We start from the raw sequence: 25824 nt of genomic DNA on the forward strand, positions 1-25824 counted from the left end.
TTGTATTATTACAAAGATGAGATCAGTCTAGAGTTCTTTTATTGCAAATACCTTTCTTTTTTAACAAATAAAACTACCCTATAGTTTATGAATGCATTAATACTTTATCCTTTTTTCTAGTTGTCAATCAGTAATCACCAAACAATTTTATAGTCTAACACTGCATTTTTATATACATTAGAGATTTGCTCCTTCACTGACTCGCCAACCTCCTTGCAGAATACTCTCACTTCAAACTTGCTTAATAACTCCTCGCTTAGAACTGATTTCAACTCGTCTTCCCTGGAGTATTTATACTCCTATCCTCTTGACCTGCAGGACCCGACCCAAGTGGAAGCGTGAGAAACATTGTCTGAGCCTTTACATTTTGCCATGCATTCTTACTCTGGTCTAGTAATTTTTCTCATGAAACAACTGTTTGTAGGTGTGTTGTTGGGCAGTATTATAAAGAACGATTGTTACAGATATATAAGCTTTACTAAAAGGGTTCCTATTAGCTCCTTTCTGGATTCCTCCCATTATTATATTTTCTACTACTTTCTTAATTGGTAAGACTCCATTATTCAGGTCTGTTTTACCAATCTTGTTACTATATATACCAAATATATACACAAAGTAAAATAAAAAAAATTGAGATAGTATTTAATTAGAATACTATTTATATATTGATTGGTAATTTATTGGATTGATTATAATGTAATGTACATTGACTTATTACAAAGTTATTACAAACATCTTATGTTTTGTCTATAAAACATGTTTACAACTCGGAACACTGTCAGGGAGTCCCAGAAAGTGTTGTCCATTCTTAAGGGACTGATTCAGGACATGTGTTTTATATGGAAAAATGCCCTTCTCATTTAATTTTCCCTATGTCCAACATCCTTGGTTTTTTTCCAGTAACAATAAACTAATAAAGATGTTTTAATAACTGAGATATGTTAATTAAATTTGTTGTACATCTGCAAAATAAATGAGTTCTTTATTTTAAAAAAATTTTACCTCTGAAAACTCCAAAATCGGGGTAGCCATTAAAATTGTTTAATCATTAACAGATTTGTAAATACTTATTAAACAAAAATGTTAAGCCTTTTGTTTTGAGTAAAATGATACTTCATTTATTCTAATCAGCTGATATATGGCTGAAATGGTTAAAGTATGCAGTCTGACAATTTTGTTCCTGTTTTCACTCATAATCTTTGTGATCTACTTTAAACAATATTACCCATATCTCAGCTGTTTATCAACTAATCTAAACAAATAAAGAGTTTTTAGTCTTTTATTATGGACTTAAATGCCATAATAAAAGACTTAGTATTTTATTTAATAAAGCTAATATTTACGAAGGTTTTATTAATGAGTAAACAATTTTAATGGCTGCAATTGTGGGATTTTCAAAGGTGAAATTTTTCAAACTCATTTATTTTATAATGTTATTGAATACATGTACGCAAAGTTTAAGTAAAATGTCTCAATTCATTCTTAAGACATATTTTTTATTGAAAAAACTAAGATTGTTGGACAGAGGGTAAATTTTAAGCGAGACAGGGTGTTAATCTACTTAAACATTTTTATTTATTTTGATGCTTTGAATCAGTCCCTTAAGTTTGACCAGCACCTCTTGGGGCACTCTGTTGTATAAATACAAAAAAACATCAAATTTATAATTAATTTGCTGTAAAAAGCTAAATATAAATACGGTTCAATGCATTATGTAGATTGGTAAAACAGCTCCACGTTTTAATATTTCATTCTTGTTACTAAGTGAACAAATTTTATAAAAGTAGCTTTGGTTAACATGTACACTTTCAAAAAAAGAAGCAATAAGTAATTCAGTGTAAAATAATAAAGAAACAAAAAAATATAATTTTTTAGTAGTGTTTTAATTACAAATATAAGAATATATAATTAATTAGTTTTTTAAATGGGTTTATTTCTTGATTTTGCTGCAAAATACTGGACTATTTCATTATATTTATTCTCCTATTCATTTTACTTCACTACTTACTGAAGAAAATTTTGCAAATTATTTCTAAAAGAAACTTACTGAATTTCTCTCTCATTTTTTAAGAAAGGCTATCATTGAAATTCTAACATTTAGTGTTAACTAAATTCATTGATTGCTGTATCATCTTTCATAAATATTTTAAATTGTTAACAAATCACTTTCAGGTTAAATGAAAACTATTTTATTACAAAATCTTTCCAGATCTGTAGTGCCTTCAACAATATAGCTATCCTAGCAGCAGTGTTTATAATCCCACCTCATTAACATGAATTTACATAATTTAATTATTAAATGTGCTTATTATTATTTATTTATTTTTATTTTTTTAATTGAAAACAAAGTAATATTCCAGTTAATGTGTTCTGTTAAAAAAAAACCTAATTTTATTAACTCATAAAATGAGGTTTACATATATTCATAATCATCATTCTTATATCTTTGTATTGGAATTCTTCATTATTAATTTACTTTTTGATCTAAATATTACAAACATTATTTTAATTGCTTATTTTTTATTATTTACATAGCTACAGGTAGTGAATGAGAGTGACTGAATACCAAATTATTAAAAATTATGAAATAATTGGATTATTGTGCTTGCTTAGAATTAGTGATCTATTTGCCTGTTATTTTTTTTTTTAAATCATATTTGTTAAATAGCATCTAACTTTTAAAAAAAAAGATAGATAATTATTTAATATTTGAGTTCGTAACATTGGAAATAAAAGTGTAATTCAGAAAGTTCTCAGCCTAATAATCACAAATAGCTGATCTTGAAGACAAGAGTTCTAAGGTTCAAATCCTAATAAAAGACATTTACTTTTATACAGATTTGAATACTAGATCGTGGATACCGGTGTTCTTTGGTGGTTGGGTTTCAATTAATCACACAACTCAGGAATGGTTGACCTGTGACTGTACAAGATTACGCTTCGTTTACATTCATACATATCATCCTCATTCATCCTCTGTATACCTTATGGTGGTTCCGGAGACTAAACAGAAAAAAGAGCCTGTTAAAACACAAGATTTTGTATGAAATTTTATTTTTATTTTTCAACATAATCACCTTGCAGTTCAATGACCAATGACTTTCCAACTTTTTAATACTCTCATATAATGTGATTTAACTCTAATTAAGCAGTTATCTCAGCTTTGACCTCATCATTTGAAGTAAATCATCCTCCAACAAACTATGTTCAATCTCAGAAAACAGATTCCTTTGCCCTGCCTAATTGGTGATTTCAAAACCCATCATTATTCATGGGTCTCATCATCATGTTCTTCTTGAGGTACTATAGTTGATTGATCAAGGCAGAACTTGGATCTTTGCGTATTGAACAATGGGTCTTAACATGTTTGTCATCTTCATCAAGTACATTTCCATTCATCGATCTGTCCTTGTGTTCTGCATCCCTATGTCTATGTCTTAACCTGGTGGGTGTCCAAAAACTTGTTTGGAAGCAATTACTAACCAGTTATTATCTCAGTCAATACTAGTGATTTCCATCAGTCACCCATGCAGATGGATGGTTGGGAAAGTATATTGGATCTGTTACAAAGATTCCTTTGGCCAGTACAACAGAATGGTAGCACAATCCACCAACTGTCAGTTTACAAATCTGATACTCGATAGTGCAAGTGAATTTACCCGCTGACATCTGGAAAATCAAGGCGAATTTTTGACCTTTGGTAGGATGAAGATTGCAGGAGTGCAATAAGGGATCAATCGAAGGCCTACAACAGAATTGCTCTGAAATGCAAGTGATGTATGCCGTCGAGTGTTTCAGTGTGCTAAACAGAAATTGTGGCTGAATTTTGTCGATACCATTTCTCGAATAACATTCAAGTAATGTGATAAAGACAATCTCTTTTATTGATTGGACTGGAAAACAACAGCATCCCCATCACCTCAACAATTGATATGGTGAATACTTTCTGGAAATACATTTATGTCAGTTTCCCTTGCATCATCATATTGTCCTGAGTTTATGAGGTATAAGTTGCATGTAGAAAGTATCCCATTTGTTATTGGAGACTCACAAAAGGAATTAAATGTTCCCTTTTTCTTCTGATGCTAAAGTATGCCTTGAATAATTGAGACACTTCCCCTGGTGTTATGTTATCTCACCTCCTGGATACCGCATTATCTTTTGTCTATTTATATTAAAGTATTTTCTGATCAGGTTATACCAGTTCTTGGGTCAGAAGCATTATTGGTGATTCCTGTACTGAAACATGATAAAAGATAAATCATGCTGTTCAAGATATTCCTATCTTAACCAGTATTCGTACAAGTTGATGGAATGAATGGTCAACCATTGTCTAGTGTGGTACTTTGAGAGAAATGCCCTGATTCCCCCCAAGCAAGGCAGTTTCTTCCAAAGTAGATGATCTATCAATCATGTAGTTGCCCTGGAGTGTTATCCAAAACACCTTTCTATTTTGCCAACATGGGGTTGCTGTATTTTTAGATATACAAAAGATATATGACATGGCCTGATTGAGAGGGATCCTAAATGTACTCAAGAATGGGGTATACAAGGGAATCATCTTGCTTTCATCAAAGGAACAACAGTATCTAAAAAGATCCCATTAGAATGCTGAATATCACGGGGAAGTATCCTAAGAGTTACCTTGTTTACTATAGCCATAAATACTATAAAAATACTACAAATGAAAACGTATTATATGTTCGTTATTTGTGATGAATTTTCAATTTATATTTCGTCTAGAATCGTGATGTAAAATGACTGGATTCATCTTTTCTCTGAGAAAAGAAATGCATTTGCTTTTTCCAGCTGATTGAAGATGTTGACTCTCAACTGTTTTTGTATGATGAACCATTTGAACCATGCACCAGGTTAGAATTTTAGGATTGTGGTTTGACCTACCTCTGATATAGGTAACACAGTTAAAGTAGCTGAAGGTAAAATGTTCTATCATACACTCGCTGGGGAACCGATCAAGTATGTATGTTGTGCTTCTACGGAGCTCTGGTCTTTTCCTGCTTGGATGAAGACAGTATGGCTTATTCGTCCGCATGAGCCACTGCCTTTAAAATGCTTTATGTAGTCAATCATTCATTTGTCTGTCTTGCTACAGTTTCATTTTGTTTAAGCCCCGTGGTAAGTCCTCTAGTGGGCAGTGATGAGTGCCATCTCTTTGGTATAGACAAAACAAACTGATCTGCTCCTGTGTAGCTCACATTAAAGCACAATCAAATCATCTGACCTTCAATTCCGTGTTCTCCAACATGCATCTTAATCGATATCAGGAACAGCTGAGATGTACTGCCCTGCTAGGCAACAGAGGTTATTGCCTAGCAGGCAATAAGGTTATTTGAGGTTATTTTTCTTGTCTCTACATACGCAATTAGCTCTAGTCCTTACTGTTACGCATGTTATTCTCCCTTGGCGGCCTTCTCTTGTAAGTGATGGCTTTAGTCTTTGTTGATATCTTAAAGAGGTATCAACGAATCTAACCAGATTCGTGTATCATCTTAGAAGATAACCATCTTAGAAGAAAATAATATTGTAAATATTATGAATCCTGATGCTGTAGTTTAACACAATAATTCTGTCGGTTGTACTTTAGTGGTTGGCAGTAGGACGTTTACATTTGGCCTTCTAGCATCATTAGTGTTTTCATCTGAAATGATTCGGCGTAACACAATTTATGAGCTTCTGTTGGATTTCCAACCGTATTGGAATTTCAGGCAATGATTATGCAACAAAAGAGGCTTGTTTGCAGCCTCGTTTCAGTAATCACATTATTTTGGACAATCTTGTCTGTTTTCTGAAGAGTGTAGATCTTGATAAGTGGCAAACTGAATGAAATGCTACCACCAACAAAAAAAAATGTCTAGTTAAGAACACTGTGTCACCATGGAGCTCTTCATACAGGAATAACAATTAAAAGAGTGTTATAATTTACCGTTTGTGTATAGGTACGTTAAACTCACTCATGGACACCTCATGAATCAGACTGATGCACCCATTTGTGTTTGCAGCAACTGCCAACTAACTTACACTATATCCTTGTGGATTGTGTCTGTTATATGGCATTGCATTAGAAATTTGGGGCTAAATTCCAAATTATGAGACATTCTGGAATGTCTTACTATTTCTTAAGACCGTACTTCTGTATTCAAATATTTAATATTACTATAATATCTTTCATTTATTTACTCCAGATTGTAATTTTGTTGTATTAAGTAAGATTTTTAATATCGCATTTCATTGTGGTTTTATTTCATCTCTTAGCATACAGCATAGGCAAAGTGCCTATCCTATACTGCATATGCATCTATGCTTTACTGTATGAAGAAAATTTTCATTGTGATATTGCGCATTTTAATTGTTAATTTTATTTGTTTTATATTAGTTCTTTAAGTTTTATGTTGTTAATTTAAATTGTTTTTTTGTAGTAATACTGTGTCCAGGCACTGATTGTGGGCCCAAGAAAACAGACGTTTCTTCAGGTTTTGTATGAGAAAAAAAGAGAATCACTGAGAGCCAAATTTGGTGAATAACAGCACATGTGGAAGCACTTTGAACACATGTCATGGGAGTTTTGCAGCAAACCCCCCCCCCCCATTACTGTAGTGTAAAAGCACTTTACTATTGACCAGATATGGACATTTTAAGTCTGAGTAATCTGAATAACCTCAATCTATGAGCACCGTACAATGAGAATCCCAAAAACCATAGCCATGATTTTTCTACCAGGTGAAACCATGTAATTTTGTTTGGTGCACTTTCATCTCTTTCCAACCACTGATTGGACTGCTGTTTGGTCTCTGACTTGTAATGGTGAATGTATGTTTCATTTACTACTATAAAACCTCTGAGAAATCCACCTGAATTGCATTTAAATAAATTCAAACATCCTTGAGAAGCGTTTGCTTTTGATGATTGACTGTTAACAGATATGGCATCCATTAAGTGAAAAGCTTTTTTATATCCAAAACATCATGTAAAATGTATTGAACGTGGTTTGTTGAGATGTTTGCAGTGTCAGCATGCTTTCATACCTTGAGGCAGCGATCATTTAAAATGCAGTGTGGACTTTTGTGATGATCACTATTATTATTTTAATACTTCATAACAGCTAGAACATCAATTTTTATTCATTTTTCAGGAAATGTCAAAACTTGTTTGCTTTGCTTGGTCACCATAAACTAGCAACTGAACACATGTATGTGAAACTTTTAGCATACCGTCTAAAGGATCATACTTGACAATATCATAGTCACTTGCATCATTTCTGAGTAAGACCAAGAACTTTCCGATGACCCTATAGTTTTTAACTTTCAGTTATATTTTATAAAATAATAATGCTTTATTTTTTCTTTTATGTAGTCAATTGTTCGGTGAAGAAGATTCAGATCAGGAAGTGTCACCAGATACAGCTGATCCAGAGGCCACAGGTTTGTCTATAAATATTTAATTTTCATATATTTATTATGAATGGTTTTTAAGTTATACTTTCTGGACATGTGAGGAATTTTTATATTCTTCAATCTTTAATGTTAAAGTAGCATTCTAGTTTTGGGGTTTTTACAATCATTAGTCGTTTGAACGTTTTGATGCTATTCTTCATTCCTTTCCATTCTATGCTAATCTGCTTGATTTATTGATTATTACATCTTAGGTATTCAATCCGGTTTATTTTAATTTTCACCTTCATGTACAATTTTTATTTTATACAGATTCTTCTATCATCAGATTAACTAAAGGAATATTGCTGAATCTATGATATCACACGTCTGTAAATATGTCTGTCATTGATTGCCGTTCTTTGGTGTTTTGCGATTTTAGAACTATTATTATAATAACAAGTGATATTGTGATATTTTACGATTTCTATATTACATTTTTGTATTCTATCCGATTATGGAGAGAAACTTCATGAAAGCAGATAGCAGAAACCTGCCTAAAGTTGATGCCTTATGGTTGGAGTTTTCTTTAAAAATAACTACAATTTTTATGCTGCTGAGCTTAGAAATGTGAAAACAGCAATGTTACTTAGCAATGTGAAAACCTTGCCACCTTACTTAGTAACCTACCATGAACCTGTAAAGTGAAATAATATGTATCTATAGCTTAAATATGGGGTTGTTATGATGTAAAATATCGCAGGTTATTTTAAGTTACGCGGCAATTTCATGTTTATAATGGTTAATTTTTTTTGTGATTTTTGTGATTTTAATAGTTAATATTATATCTTTACTATGAAATACTCATTAATAATAATAATAATGATGGTGGTGGTGATGGTGATGATGATAATAATGTTTACTTACATCAAAGTGGTCTTCACAGAAGAAAACAGTTGAATTATACACTATATTATCGGGATTTCTGTGAGCAAGTTGCAACTACTTTTTGTGCATTTTGGATTTTTTGGAACATATACAGAAAGTTCTTTCGGTATCATTATTGACGTATTTGTGCACACTGGCACTACACGCCTTTGTAACTCATTTTCTTAGGTAAATCACAGTAAAAAATAACACACAGCAGAATGCTAACTCAACTTGTGACTTTTGATGTTTATATACTGACATGTGACGTCATTGAAGCCAGTGCGACGCCATATTGTTCAAGATAGTGTTTTGGCAGCTTATTTAAATAGTGCATTTTGTTTGCTATTTTTTGAAGACATACATAAAAGAATTAAAAGTAACCACTTTTTGTGAGCTTGATAAACACCACTAAATAATCTGCAGTCTATAAAACTCTGCAAACATCCCTCAATCTTCAGTCACCTCCCCAATTCCATGCGTATCCATAATACTTTCATTACAGTCATTCCTGATGCCCAGTTAAAATTGCCCATTACAATCAAAATATTCCTGGGCACAATATTATCAACTATCATCTGTAGCTGTTTATAAAATTCTTTGCTTCTGCCTCACTTTCACTTGTAGGGGTATACACATTAATGTATAGAGACATTTTTAAATTTTGATTTTAACTTCACTTAACAATTCTTTCATACACTAGTTTCCAATTTATCACTATAGCTCCCACCCTCTCTGTCATGAAAGCAACTGTATACATATGCTCTGCATTCTCATCAGTTCTTCCAGAGTACACTATAGTTTACCAGAAGATAATCTGATCCTTCCACAGCCACTCCAGTCTTGTTTCATTCACTCCAAGCAAGACTATCCTACATACCATCATCCCCGGTGCATACAATGTCCAATGTTCCAGCATGCCATTCTTTTCTCTCTCTTGGTTTTTAGTAAGAACTCAGTTGGATTTTGCATCGGCCATCCAAGCGTCATTTTTTTACCAACTTCATCCCTGCTAAGGAAAGCCTATGTAATCAAATGCCGAGCTCCATTGCCAATCAAGGCATGATCTCCTTGAATAGTGGTGGTTTTGGTAAAGGTTTCAAAACAAGTTTGTTATTAGCTAGCCGCACCTGTAGTATGTGATGGGGCTGCCATCATGTCCTCCAAACTCGCCCCTTTTCTTTGGGGTCTATTCCCCTAGGCTTTGAAGTTCCCTCTTCATTCCGCAAGGCATCAATGCTAGTTTTGGTCCTCCCCAGGTATTTTATTTCCCCACTACCCACCATATCTGGTGAGCATTCCCTTATCTGCCACCTAGGAATATCTTCCAATTACGGAGGTGCCAAATGGGTGACTAGGCCCCTTGTGCTCTGCAAATTTACTAGCCAAACAGAATTCCCCAATTTTGACATATGTTCCCTAGAACTAATTCCTTTATAGTAATAAATTCATTTCATTCACTATTTCTCACGCGTCATGGGTTTATACCGATAGATAATTGTCATTTGCAAATGTTATCATAATTTTTCCCCTGTTAATAGTCAACTTCATTTTTAAATTTATCCTTCAATTCCTGTATTGCTTTTTTATGAAAGTTGAAAAAACAACAGAAACAGGTAGAGTGGCTTGTCTCACTCCTTCCTGAATCAGAGCCTTTTCATGTTTACTCCTATAACTACCTGATTCTAATGCAGATTATCAATAATTCTTCTTTACCTATATTGAAGTTTGAATTCTCTTAACAATTATAACATTTTCTGTGTTATAAAATATTTTCTTTATATGTACAAGTGCTGTATAGGATTATCTTTATTCTTCTTAAGCTTCTCTTATAAGAACTTATATGAAGGCCAGAATGGTCTCCCTTAATGAAGTCAATCACCCTGTCGACTGTTGAATGCAGTCAGTTCTCTTTTTTTTTTAAATCAAACAATCATAAGTGATGAAATGACAAGGAAATTGGTCCAGCAATTGAAGTAAAGAAATGAGAATATACATACGCCCTCTGATATGGATAGCAGCATACACACACATGTGCTCTCATATGAACTCTAATCAGCGATGATTTTGTGCATGTTGTAGACCCAAAACTTTGTAAATAGAGGGATCCCTTGCTTTGTCTTTGGCTGAAATTTCAACAATTGCTTCTCTATTAATCAATTTGGAGGTAAAAAGTGCTTGTGGCTAAACACTACTGCTTTTGCTCAACGATTCATTTTGTCACTCGCTTCAGAAGTAGATGATTATTCCAGTTTTAACTTCATTTATTTCTACATTTGGAATGGTTTCTTTTTACTTGCCTTAAACACTTTCACAAAGAGAAAATAAAATTGGCTATTACAGGCAGCTTTTTCTCGTACAAAAGAAAACAAAAATTGATACCCTTATTGATAAATATTGTTGTAGTGAAGGAAGCTATGTAATAAAATAGTTTTGTGATATGAATGATAGGATGAAAATAAATGTTTTCATACAGCCTAACAGTACTTACTTTTCAAACATATCTACTGTTTTTCTAATCCAACATTATTTTTAACTAAATAAAGTATTTTTAAATTGTTTTCTTTATTTGTCATTTTGAGTTATGTATTTTGTGGTACTGCTTGAGAAATCTGTGTTCAGAGAAGCTGTGTTTGAATTAACATTAATTTATTATTCTTGACTTAAGTTATATTAAATATTTTATATTTTTTTATGAAACACCTGAAATTTTTATACTTTTATTATTAAAATAAAAATTTATCATTAAGATAAGTGTATATTAAATTTTTATTCCTCTGGAGAGTTCATTCATTTGGATTATATTATCAAATAAAAAGCACTGATATTAATTAGAAAGTGTTGAACAGAATTTCTCTTTTTCTGTTCCATTGAAATTTAAATCTATAGAAATGGAAACATGTTTTTAAATCAGAGAATGAGCCATCTACCAAATTTATATTAAAAGTAATACTTATTTATCGTTTCATTTAGTACTAATTTTTTTATTATTATTTAGTTTGCTTATATTGAATTGTTTTTTAATCAGGCGGAGCAGGTGATACTGCTATGGAAACAGAAGCAAATCAGTCAGGCAATGTTGATAGAGTTTCTACTAGAACATGGGCTCATTCATCCAATTACGATCCTCAGAAGCTGTTTACAAAGCTGTTTTATGATGATATTAAATATCTGTTGTCTATGCACGACCTTTGGAAACAAAGACAAAAACCGACACCTCTTGATTGGTCTAAAATAGCTGATGCCGGTAAATCGCATTTTGATTTCATTTAAATTATTAAGAATACGTTATTATTAAGTGTGCTTGAAATTAATTTATACCTATCTTTTATAAATAAAACTTCATGATTCTTGTACCAAATGTTGGATAGTGGAGCTCTGTTAAATATTTGTAACGTATCTAAAGGTACTTTATTATACATGCTGGTTGGCAATGTGCTTTCCTCTTTTGCTGTCTCTGCCATCATATTTCCACTTTGATGTAAATTATTACAAGTTAAAATTAATTATATATTCTATTAAGAGTTTCCTTTAAAAATAGATTTGGTGATTTCATTGTGTCTACGCAGCATGAATTCAGTAAGATACATGTTTTGATTGGTATCAATCAAGAGAGCTTGCCTATTCAGTTATTTACTGCTAGAATTTTTTCCATTCACATAAGCTCACATTAAATATAGATGTCTCTACCACATTCTTGCATGCTGTGATACATTTCAAAATCAAGATCTTTACTTGGTTGAATGTTATTAATTTTGTTAAAAAAAAAAATAAGTATGACATTGTCTGTTCATTGTCCTCATTGTACTGTTCAGAAATTCATGTGCTACTGACAGTTGTTTTGGGAAAACAACTGGCCTTTGGCCTTTATGTTATTCAGTTGCTTATTTAAGTGGTTTCCTGATATTTTTAGGATGGAAGCTATTATTAATAATAGAGCTACCAATAACTTTACTGTCAAAGGTAGTGCTAAATACAAAAAGAGAATTCTCGGTGCTGTACACATTTGGAAAAGGTACATATATTTAACCGTACAGATTTACCAACAAGTAAATTTGCTATCGCTGTCCACGCTTTTTACACTTCATTGCATGTGTTAACCTCAGAAGAAATCTGGATTGTCATCAAGCATCACCAGCCTCACTGGTTGCAAATTTACATTCAATCATTCTTTGTATCATCAGCATGTACACATTGAGCAGACGTATCGCATGTTCAAGTGGATGGTCAGAATACAACAGCTATACATTTTTGGAATGTTGAATCAATTCAAGCTGTCAAATGATCATCACTATTGTCTTGAATAATCACCATGGTTAACGTGGTGTTAACATTTACCTCAGCAATTGTCATTAACAGCCAGCTGCCATGCAAGATTAGCACAGTTGACTCACAACCTTCAACAAGTGCTTTATGCCAATGAAATATTGTCCTCTCTTTTAAACATTCTTCTTCATAGTTGTCCTTTTGTTTCATACATCTCGGGCCAATACATGACATCAAACACAATATCAAATTGCAAAATGCGGCCTAATTTTTATATCTATACTCTCACCACAAAGAGAATCTGAAGTGTAAAATCAACACATGTACTTCATACTACTACTGAGTATAGACAAGTGAACGAAAACATCTAGCATATTGTTTTGGTTACACAATAAATTGAACTACATGTCACAGTGGTGCCAATTTGCCTTGTCGCACTGTATGGGAATATGAGCTCTACTATAGTTGTTTTAGGGCAACCTATGTATTATACAGTTGCATACTTAAGAAATTTCCAGATATTTTAAAGACAGGGCTATTATTAACAACAGAGGTGACAGTGATTTCACTGAGTTAGGTAGTGCTAATTAGTTATGTAAGAATATATTCCATTATTTTGAAAGAGATATTTAATAATTTTTATAATGATATCATGAAACTATATCAAAAGAAAACAAATTAGATTGTAGCGGAAGGGATGTGTTTCCCATGTAATGTGTTTGAAATGTTGAAAAGATTTTTCATTTTATTACTTTAGTTACTCAAATCAGACAAATTCAATGTTTTTATATAATAGTTTAGATTTTTTTTTAAGATGCTGGCAGCAGTAAGAGTAACACGCCTGAGGAATCTGGATTAAAAGACCAACGTACATGGTCTTTATGTGAATGTGTTGATGTTTTTACTACAAGTTGCAAGAATCTCAGCAACCAATTAAAGGTATTCAGTTAAACTATATTTCATATTATATTGAATGAGTAAATAATTACTTAATTTTTTTTCAAATATACTCCTTATCTATTTGAAAAAAAGTATTCATGCCGGTAAAGTTGCCTAAATACTAATTATTAGAAAAATGGCAAAATAAGTGTATAAAAGGAAATACATGATATAAATTAAATAAAACTAACCCTACCAAAACTTTTATTTAATTTTCAATAATATAATTTCAGTTTATGTAGTTTTGATGTTATTTGTTTACATAAAGGCAAAAGAATCTAATCTTTTTTATCTAGTCAAAATTAGAACTATGTTTTTAAAATTACAATAAATTTATGGTATAAGCTGTGTCATGAGAATATTCTAAATCACTGATATGTGTAAATCATCCTGTTTTTTCTATGTTTCTTTAAAATTAATCAGAAAAATATTCTTAATATTGCTAAGTAGGAAAATAATGCATTTATTAAAAGAAAAGCAAGATAAAAACCAAACGTTGAGTGTTTTATGATTTGGATGTGTTGAGAATTTTAATTAAATTTTCAAATGGGATTAGTTTATGCTGTCTACTTAATGGAAAAGTTTTGATTATTGCCATTCCCTTGGTCAGTTGGCGGTGTAACCATCGTAATTTTTCTACAGTCTCTTGTATAACCATGCACTCTTATGCCCCTTTTCAATTTTGTAAACTGTCTGAATTCTCCTTTTTTTAACCTTTTGATCGAAAAGAATTCAAAAGTATTAAAAAAGAGATTGTAATAAGGAATATAATATAAAACATATTTGTACAATAATTTTATTGTACAAATGAATCTTCTTATGAATCGTAAACATTACAGTGAAAATATTCACATTTTTTTACTCCTTCATCATTTTTTTACAGTTATCTTCATCAGTAAAATAACAGTACGTGTTCAAGAACCATTTAAACTAAAAATAAAGAATTATATACTCAGTTTTCATTAAGTCCTTTAACATTTTCTGTGCAAATTTATAGGATTACTAATTACTTTAGTATTGTAAATTAATTTAAATGTAGGTTGTAATAAAAAAAAAAAACATGAGGTTAGACAAACGTAGTTAATTAATAGTTTAGTAGGTAATACTATCACATTCATACATATCATTCTCATTCATCCTCTAAAGTGATACTTGCAGTAGTTCCGGAAGCTAAACAGAAAAAGAAAGAAGGCATACTATCGGCAAATCTTTCTTTTAAAAAGTCAGAAGATGATTGGAAAACTTTCCTACTTTCACCCTTGGCAGATTTTTATTTTTAATATGTATTTTTAAATATTAATGGCTTAATCTTGCAATATTAACAATTTCAAAAAAAAAAAAAAATCAGTGTTTAGTAAAAAAAAATTTGCATTCAATTTGATCTCTGTAAATGATGTTTTTAATATAACAATGTACTGTATTACTTGAAGTATAATTTAAAACAAAAATGAAAATTTTCAATAAAAAATGTTGGGTCCAATTTGACCTTCTTGCTTCTCGCTCATATTATATTTTTAATAACAGTCCTTTTTTAATTTTGTAAGTTACTCTTTTTTAAAAATTCATCTAAAATTTAATGCCATTAATCCCCCATTTATATAAAATAATTTTGAAACTTTTCAAAAAATTTATCTAGACTCAGTCCAGACCAATTAATTGATATAGAAAAAAAGTAGTACATTTATTTTATGAAAATTTATGTATATAAATATTTATACACAAAGTTTTGGCTGATCTGTATACTTTATAGCTTTGCTACTGTAGCAGCAATAGAACTATGACCAGGAATGTAAAATAGAATTTTTGCACTAAACTGCTTGGCATTTTTTTCTTTGCAAGTTGTCTTTTTTCTTGTATCTCTACTTTATTATTTGAATGTGCTGAGAGGTGAGTTGTATGTTACCAATCATTTCAGTCACAGATATAAAATTTTATTTTTTATACTTTGTAATTATACTATTTTAGATTATATTTTATAATTAAATTTCATAAATATATATTTTGATGAAACAGATTCCTGCAAAAGTAATAAACTTAAGAGAAAAACCAAAGAAATTAGTGTAAATATTAATATATTATATAGGCACGTGTACTGTATATGCATAGATTAGTTTGATAAAGTAAGAGATAATTGTGACTGACTTTAAATAGATAGGAAATTTATATTTGCAGTTAAGAAAAAGCACACTTTTTGCAGTAAGACTGTTGCATACGTGTTTTTGCAAATAACAAAACATTTTTGTGTTAATCAGTATTTCTCAGATAAAACATTTGTGTATATTTATAAATTATAAGCATAAAATAACAGAACTAGTATTTACCAACAGATGCAGTATCAGACCTGAACAATATTTCATGTTTTCTTTACATATTAAATGTTTCCATTGTACTTTGTTTAATGTAGCTAAAAATTAAATGCATGAAAATGAAGAATTTTATTTGATACAATGATCAGTAATTTAAAGCACGTTTAAATATTCTGATTTGTTAGTAACAGTAAACTTTTAGTTAATAATTTTAAAAATAAATTTCTTTTCATAATCAGTCATTATTATTAAAAAGCACTGTTAATATTGTTTCAGAAATTGTCTGTTGATGATCATTTAGTGTGGGATAAAGATGACCAAGATGCGATGGATTTTGTTGCTGCTTGTGCCAATATAAGAGCGCATATATTCAAAATACCACAAAAGAGTAGATTTGAAATAAAATGTAAGTGGAATCTCTTCTTTTTTTGATTTACATGGACTGATTGAATTGTATTTTAGTTCTTTTCCTTTTTTCATCTCTTAAAAATTGCATATTTAAATAATATATGGGAATAGAATTTTTTTTTTTTTTTATATTTCAGGCATCAACTGCTTTGGTCATTTTGCCCGATGAGAATTGAAATCTGTAGTATATAAAAATTGCCATCTCTGACTGGGATTTAAACCCAGGACCTCCAGATGAAAGGTTGGGATGTTAGCACTCCACCACGGAGATTAGGAAAGGGTTTTTTGCAAGCCTTTTTGGTATTTTGAAATGTTAAATTTTTTTTTCTTTTAACATGCACAACTCCATTCCTATTCTTATTCTACATGTTTCCTCCATATATATTTACACTTGGTCAAAATCAATAAAATGAACTGTTTAATTTAGAACTATTTTGTTGTATTTCTTATTTGTTGTTTACTTACAGTTTTGCATATTTTCTGCTGATTGTAAGCTTCTAACCAAAAAAGGTCCCTGTTCAGGTGCCATTTTATATTATAAGCTTCCAACCAAAAAAGGTCCCTGTTCGGGCGCCATTTTGTAAGCTTCTATACTACACCAAATTTAATTTTTTTACAAAAATAAAAATTTTTAAAGAATTAAAAAAAAAAATGAATTTACTATTGTTGGTATTTGCGAAACAATGTACTAAGACTATGCTGCTGGAGAAGTTTATATCCTGAGATAACATAAAACCAGTTACAGTAACTCAACACATCAAAAAATGTTACTAACAGCAATGAATAGTTATACATTATTTATTCATTATGAAACAAATTATTTATATACAAAAAATAAATAAATAATAAATACATAAAAAGAATGTGTAAAACAAACTTGTTTAGTGGATGTTTGACTCAGCTCTACTTGAAACTCATAGAACCCTTATTACTTATTTACTTGAACTTTGATATTTGCATATCAGAATTTCACAAATCATCTTATTAATACTTATACTAATACAGAATTGGCCAATCCGAAATTAATTCTAGTTATAATTTTGAATATAATTTATCATTACAAGTATCATTTTTATAGTTATTTATTAAATAGTTGATGGATTAGTACGTTTGTAATGGATCCATTGAAGTATTTTTGCGGAGAGGTCTTAATAGTTTCTCATACCTGTATCCAGAATAAAAGATAAATTGCAAACCTCCCTAAACAGTTTTCCGAACAAAGTCGCTGCACTCAAGCTCACATCGATGAATCTGAACATAAACTGCATCTTTCCGACTGTCTGCCAGTCTAACCCCACCACCATTCCTGAGCATTACTCGGTCTATGTGAATGCATGTACACACACTAACATAACGCTTTCTGTGGGAAAAGTTTGTTCCCATTGTGAGCATGATGTCATATCATGATAAATTTTATTTTAGCAGGAATGTACGATAAGAATTCAATCATTAAAAAATAGTTTATTCTTATCTAATTACGCTGTGATTATCCACAATCAGTGTTCTCTGAATAAATCCATTTAACCTTGTATTTTTAAAATCATCCGTCAACGTAATACAAAATTTATAAAATAAAAAGTATATAATACAAACAAGGTAACCAATTTAATTAAGCCCTATGAGCCTATTTTAGTCAAAATTTATAATGATTACATGACCCTCACTATCGACATCAGTATTATTTGTTTAATAAGCAATATCTTCTAGATTAATCACAAAATGTTTTTAACACGTGGTTTCTTACCACTTCTTTATTAAAATCTTCTGTTAACACTTCAGAGTGCACTTCATAAGTGCATCTGTTATGCCAGTTGTGTATAATTACAGGATCTGTAGCTACTATTAAAGCACATCTTTGATTTTAAAAATGTTATTTTTGTGGAGCAACTTCTCTTTCTGTATGAGATCAGATCAATTAAATGAGATCATACTGGCTGTGTTATGGCAGTAAACAAATCACTCTTCTTCTTTTAAGTTTTATTATCAATTTAATGTTTATCTCATTTACTAAACACAAAATACCGTTCAAGTCCATCTGATTTATTTTATGCTTTTTTCAAAAAATTTTCTAAGTGGCTTATTAATTTAATTTTAGCTGAATGGTAATTAGTGTCCACCATGAAAGTAGTTGATAACTCTTCCAGTAAATTTAGAAATTTATTTTTACCGAATATTTTAAAAGGAAATCATTCATTTCAAAACCTAAGTCTGCTGACTTATACATTGCATATAAATGCCCATTTTTGTTCTTTCTAAAATACTTTTGCTTTTTAAAACTTTCATGTGCTATTATTTTCTCTCTAGGTTGCCTTCCATTCACAAACGGGAACCAGTATATTTAATTTCACTGAATTCTGAGGTAACCTACATCCTGCTTACATCCAAACTGAAGAACTGTCTGATTTCAGTTTTAAATGCTTACAGTTTTCTTAAATAATATTGAGACAAGTGCGATGTCTTTTCTTTCATGAAGAAATATTTTATTGTAGATTTTCTTAAAAGATAAACTTCTATTTAAAATACTCATAAATTCTATTTGCCGATAAATTAAATACATATTTTTATTTCAAACCAGATTTTCTCGATGGTTCCAAGACACTTCATAAAAATTCTTCTTGTGATATCTATGGCAGTCAGATAATTTTTTTAGTGATTTACTGTTTTGTTGTCTTTTTGTAAGCGAATTAAAATGATAAATTGTGTTATTTGTAAATTTGTGGGATCAGTGAATTATTGAAACTGCGAAACGTATTAATGTATTAACTTCGTAAAATTTTTCTGATTGTGGTTTGGATAATTAAAAGATTGCCAGGTTGTATTGATTACCATGAGTTTTTTTAAATTTTTAAAGAAGCATTGCTCGTTGTAAACCACCTTTTCACTTTAATTTTGAATAACATGACTGTTTTTATTGGATTTTAAACGGCCAGATTGTGGTTTGTCTATTTCCAAATCTGTGTTAGTATCTTTGTTATTACAGAAATGGAATATTCATTGTAATTAAAAAAGTGTTAAATACACCCACACATTCATAATTACTGCATAATAATTTAACCGAAAAATGTAAGATAGACCTTAATAACATAGCTTGTTCATGAGCTTATCCTTACGCTGATGTCTGTGCAACAATACATAGTCAATATTTGCAATTCATCATAAAGCCCTTGAGTCACTATTCATGTGACAAATAGGACACTGTAGCAATTCTATCAAAGCTTCTATATTTGTGACTCCCTTGATCGTTTGACATCAGTTAATTTTATATTTATAATCTGCCGTTGTGTAAAGTGCAATCCATTGTTTGGGTTGTATTTATTTAATAACATTTTTATTGCTGTTTACATTAGGTCGGTTGTTGTGTTGTATTATCTTATTTGCTTCAAAGAAGTTATCAAAAAATTTATTCCTTATTTTAATTTCGGTTAATGAATCTGAACTCAATACGTCAGTAGGTTACAGCTGCTTTAATTATTTATTAAATTTGTCCGCTTTATCGGTATCAGTTTTGATAACAAATTTTCAAATAATAATTAATGCTCGAATTATATTCTAGCATTTTTAATAATATTTACTTATTAAAAGAATATTCACTTTTATAGAATGTAAAAAAATGTTAAACTAAGTATATTTCAAAATAGATTGTAGACTTGGCAGGTGTAAGAAAATCAGACAACCACAATTAAGTTCAAAATTTTGAAAAGCTAAATTTACTCTGCTATATTTACATATTGTAATTATTTTTTTTTTTAGTTTACCTTTTATTGTTTTTTGTCAGTTTGAAGATTTAAAAATTAAATTTAAAAAACCTTTGTAACATGCATTTTAGTAATAAATAACTGCTTGTTTTGCCCAATTGGTTTTGTTAGTTGATAGCCAAACAGTATTTTTAACATGTTCTTTTTTATTTCAGCGATGGCAGGAAATATAATTCCAGCTATTGCCACAACAAATGCAATTGTGGCTGGCCTAGTTGTATTATTTGCTTTAAATGTTTTACGTAATAAATTGGAATCTTGTCAGTGTGTATATGTGCGTGGTAAACCTAACCATCGGAATCAGCAAATTGTGCCAGAAAAGTTCCTTAATCCACCAAACAGCAAATGTTATGTTTGCTCATCAAAACCTGAGGTATGTAATTCAAAATTCTAATATTCTTTTTTACTATTGTTAGGTTCTGATTAATTATTTACTTGTAATTTCATTTGTTAATAATTAATAAATGTAACCCTGTTGTATAATATGAATTTTTTAACTCTGTTACATTTGTATTGGGGTTGAGATAAACATTGTTATTATCCTGGTAAATGGCATTAGGATCGCATAGCTCTGGTAATATTAATCAAAACTGGCAACACTTGTGTGCTTTCGAAAAGTGACATCACTGAGTATTTTTAGATGGGTTATATATAATGTATTTATTTAAAATCTATTGCTTCTTGAAAATTTTCAATCCAGTCTGTTGAAAAATACTTATGTTTACAGATACAGTGCGCTATCAGTATGTGTGGCACAAAGTTTTCATCAATGATGCAACTCACTGTAGTTGGCAGATGACTGAAAAAGTCTATGAAATCATAGAAAAAATTGAGCAAGAGTGCTGCATTAGCACCTGTGATATCAGTAATCGACTAAACATTGACCAAAAAACTGTTTTCAATGTTTTGAGGGAGACTGAATAAAGAAACTATGTTTGGATGTCACATGATTTAACTATGAAAAGTTTAGCGGATCAAATTTCCATCTTCAAATCGCTACTAAAATGGAATGAAAACAAACCATTCTTAAAACAGTTCATTACGCGCGATGAAAAATAATCAAAACAGAAAAGATTATGCTCAAAGCAAGGTGAAGCTCCACAAATAGTGGCAAAGCCAGCAGTGATTCTAAGAAAAGCCATGCTGTGTGTAATAGACTAGAAAAGAATTGTTTGCTATGAGCTGCTGCCGCTTGATCAAACAATTGATTACTAACCTTTACTGTGTGATAGAAATATACCAAGCAATCGAGATAAAGTGACCAGAATTAATCGATAGGAAAGGTGTTATTCTCCATCATAACGATGCTAGACCCTACATATTTTTGGTAACCCATCGAAAATTAAGAGATTGATTGGAAAGTTTTCACACATCTACCTTATAGTCCTAGCCTTGCACCATAAGTCAAACTACCATTTGTTGATTTGTTTTGTCTCTGTATAACATCCTTAAATTTAGCTTCAAAAGAGGCCGGTGAAAATCATTTATAACATTTATTCGTCCAGAAAACATAGAAGTTCTACAGCGATGGGATTATGGTATTACCTCAAAAATGGCAGATGATGGGTCTGATTATTTCCTGTAAACAGCGTCCAACTCTGTTTTAATTTGCATAGATTTATTACCTTTCAATTGCAAGTATTTAATCACGGCACAATATTCAATTTTTTTCCATTTTCACAAAAGATTGAGTATGAAGTTAAATAAATTGATAAAACTAACAGGTTGTAAAGATTTTCAGAATATTTGAAAGTGTACAAAAATAAAAGAGAATTTTTCAAGTATTGCCAGCCACCTCATTATACATAAGCACACAATAACTAATGTAGATAGTAGTTTAGAAATAAATAATTAATAATATGAATATTTAGAAAAATATTACATTTACAAATAGAAACAGAAACACTCCTTAAATGATCAGGTAAAATTTTAAAATGATACATACTTGATAGCATACTATGATAGCATACTTGTCCTTGATAACTGATTTAATTATCACCAATTTTATTTCAGTTAATCATGAGTTCCATAATTTTTAATATATGTTGAAGATAATAATGCATTCCCTTTGATAGTAAGATAGTATTTTAAATAACTAATGATCAATCCCTGGATTCAGAAAGTGTGCTTTATGTAAATCTGTAAGTTTCCACCTTGAGCTTACTTGTTGTGGGTTGTTTATGGGTAATTTTTGTAAGCATTTAACTGTAGTAATATGTGTCAGATTACTTATACTTATTGGACACACACACACATATATATATATATACACACGTATACACATGAATGAATCTGTTTTCATAGAAACCAGCTCATTTTCATTTCTAATAATATAGTGTAATATAATAGAGGTGCGCTGATGTTCTGTTTGTTCACATTTTTCATCACATCAGTATCCTAGTGTGGAATTTTTAAAACTACCTATTAAACTGGAGTGTAACAAATCAACTAAGCCTGGCTCATTATTGCTTTTTAACTACAACCAGCTATTGATTGTATTATTTTATCGGCAATGCTGAAGCTTGAATTAAACAATATTGGAACTACTTTTACTGTTTAGTATTAGGTACGTGGGTGAATCAAATTTAAAAAGTAAATTTTTTTTTATAAATTCAATGATTAATAATATATACAATTCATACCTTTAACATTTCTCTATATAGTCTCCTGCATGATCTACACACTTTTGCCAATGATTTGGAAGCTTGAATATTCCTTGTTCATAAAAAGTTCAAGGACTAGTCGTCAACCAAACCAATCGCATACATGCTCCTCAGCACCTTCATTGTTTTTGAATCATTCCCTTCCAAACAATTCTTTAAGAGTGCAAACAAAAAATAGTCACAGGAGGACAAATCTGGACTGTAGGGAGGGTGGTTGATGGTTTTGCAGTGTGTTTTTCCAATTTATCCCTTGTTAAAATCGCAGTGTGCAACCTGACGTCATGGAGAAGAATGACATCCTTTATGGGCTACCTTGTCTTTGGTTTCGGTAGACTGCTTTTGTTGACTGTAGCAGTTGGCAATAGTAAGCCGCATTCATCGTTCATCGATTGTAGAGAAAATCAATGAGTTAAACTCCCCATGAGTCAAAAAAAATTGTTGCGAGAACTTTTCCGACTGACCAATGGGTTTTGGCCTTCACTGGGCAGCCCTCTTATCCTTCCTTCACCACTCCTTACTTGCCATTTTTGACTCTGGAGTGTAATGATGGACCCATGTCTCATCACATGTAATAATGCGGCTCAAAAAATCGTCCCCTTGATGCCAAAAATGATTCAGAAGTCTCACAGATCCCCAACCTGACCTGTTTTTTGATTTTCGATCAACAACCTTGGAACCCACCAAGCACTAATTTTTCTAAAGCCAAGATGATCAGTGATAATAGATTGAGCACTCCCATAGCTGATACCCACTTCTGATGTGATTTCTTCAACAGTAAACTGGCAATCACCTTTGATAAGCTCTTGAACAGCACGGATGTTGTTAGCTGTAAGACTTGACCTTGTGTGTCGATCATGACTTATTTTCTACACTTTTTCACCCGCCCTTAAATTGTTTGGCCCATGCATACATTCAGTTCTGGGACATTGTCCCCAAATGAGTTAAAATTTCTGCGGGTTTAACACCTTCATTAGTTTAAAACTTTGTGATTATATGTTGTGCAACAGACAATAGAACCTCTTGTTCACTCATAGCTGTACTGATGACAGAACAGAGCGGAGGAGAAGCTAACCAAGCTGGTTATCCCTCTTTAACACACCAAACATTAATCCTCCACTCTGTTATCCAGATTGGAACTGCTTGCTGCATAGAATAGCAAAAATACCATTCAAATTTGATTTACCCTATGTTCTGACTATCTGTGCCTACAGCTTCCATATTTTATTAAACTCAGTTGTTTTATTTACATTTTATTGTTCTTGAAGATAAACAGTATAGTACAGTTATAAGAATTACAATGGAGTTCTATTGAATATTTCAGTTCCTATATTCTGTTAACTACAAAATATTTTTAAGACAGATATATTTTTATTTAATATTATTGTAATATAAACTGTAGTATCAGTTTGTTCTAGCAAAAGAAATTAAAATCATCATCATGATTATTGAATCAAAATCAGTCGTGAAGCAAAAAAAAAGCTGCAAAAAAATATATCTTTATCTATCATCACTATATATCTTAAGAAAAGGAAGGAAATTGAAAAAGTTACACTGACGAAAAAAATTGGTGTTGCTGTGATTTATAATACAGAGATTAGTTTCAACGATTAAAATGTTTATTGTTATGTGAAACAGTAATAGCAATGGATGGATGCTTTACTCATTTTTATGGTGAATACAGCAATAATCCGGGTTGCATATTGTTCCCTAACACATACACATACACACACACACACTCTCTCTCTCTCTCTCTCTCTCTCTCTCTCTCTCTCTCTCTCTCTCTCTCTCTCTCTCTCTCTCTCTCTCTCTCTCTCTCTCTCTCTCTCTCTCTCTCTCTCTCTCTCTCTCTCTCTCTCTCTCTCTCTCTCTCTCTCTCTCTCTCTCTCTCTCTCTCTCTCTCTCTCTCTCTCTCTCTCTCTCTCTCTCTCTCTCTCTCTCTCTCTCTCTCTCTCTCTCTCTCTCTCTCTCTCTCTCTCTCTCTCTCTCTCTCTCTCTCTCTCTCTCTCTCTCTCTCTCTCTCTCTCTCTCTCTCTCTCTCTCTCTCTCTCTCTCTCTCTCTCTCTCTCTCTCTCTGTGTGTGTGTGTGTGTGTGTGTGTGTGTGTGTGTGTGTGTGTGTGTGTGTGTGTGTGTGTGTGTGTGTGTGTGTAAACAAAACAAGATCAGATGTAAATATCTTTATTTAAAAAAAATAGTTGAAAAATAAATGAAAAATATTTACAGTTCATAAGTATTTTGTTATAATCTGATTGGTACAGCCATGGTAAATTTATTATATATGATAATGCATAATGCTTACATAAATACAAAATATAGAAATGACTTAAATAGTCCATGTATATACTTAAAAGTCAAGTAATACATTAACATATCAACCCTGTGCTAATAAAATTTATTATTAAGTGAAATATAAACCTCCAAAACACATTAAATAGAAAAGCTAAACTTACCATATCAATTGCAAAAAATTGATTTTCACTTAAGTTAAGAAAATTGTCAAGCTGCGTTTGAAGGATGAATTATTAAATTAATAATCTTCTTATTCTGTGTAGCTTTTGCAGAATGTTTTAGGTGAAGCACGACTTATAATTAGTCTCACAATTGCAGATTATATTTGTATTTATTTACTTTTTTAGGTTTCAGTCTGTATAGATGTTAACAAGATGACTGTTGAAGAGTTGGTAGAATTGGTGTTAAAAAAGAGTCTAAATATGGTAGCTCCTGATGTCGTACTGGTATCTACTGGTGCTATTATAATTTCAAGTGAAGAGGGTGAAATGGAAAATGCTTCTAAAAAATTAACGGTAATATATATATTATATATTTAACGTGGGATGTATGTCATCCATGACATGTGAATATTATAAATTTTTTGTTCAATATTTTGTGAGGTTAATTCATCATGCATAAATCTTTTTTGTAGAAAAATATTTTTGTGAAACAGGTCTACCAAAAGAGGATACTTTTTGTTAAAATTTATGAAACTTAATCAGAATTTGAATGAACCCCAGAAATGCATTGTTATAATATCTCTTTCAATGAGTTTTATTTCAAAATTTCCTGAAATTTGGATAATTTTTCTGGAAAAATGTAATTATAGTTAAATATGAGGGTCGCAATTCATTTAGGCCTGCAGTCATACATTAGGGGCTGCTGCTGCAGTTGGATCTTTAG

The 25824-nt window shown here is 31.2% G+C and overlaps 1 protein-coding gene across 1 annotated transcript in view; it reads left to right on the forward strand.

The window, feature by feature from the left end:
• Positions 1–25824, forward strand: part of Uba2 (Ubiquitin-like activating enzyme 2) — a 62630-nt gene that overhangs the window by 19532 nt on the left and 17274 nt on the right. Inside the window, exons 4-9 of the mRNA XM_075368963.1 lie at positions 7372–7439; positions 11344–11562; positions 13396–13520; positions 16103–16232; positions 20145–20362; positions 25287–25454. Coding sequence (XP_075225078.1) covers positions 7372–7439; positions 11344–11562; positions 13396–13520; positions 16103–16232; positions 20145–20362; positions 25287–25454 — 928 coding nt within the window. The remainder of the gene's footprint in view (positions 1–7371; positions 7440–11343; positions 11563–13395; positions 13521–16102; positions 16233–20144; positions 20363–25286; positions 25455–25824) is intronic.

The sequence above is a fragment of the Lycorma delicatula genome, chromosome 6 (genome assembly GCF_047948215.1).
Source record: "Lycorma delicatula isolate Av1 chromosome 6, ASM4794821v1, whole genome shotgun sequence".
Taxonomy (NCBI): Eukaryota; Metazoa; Arthropoda; class Insecta; order Hemiptera; family Fulgoridae; genus Lycorma; species Lycorma delicatula.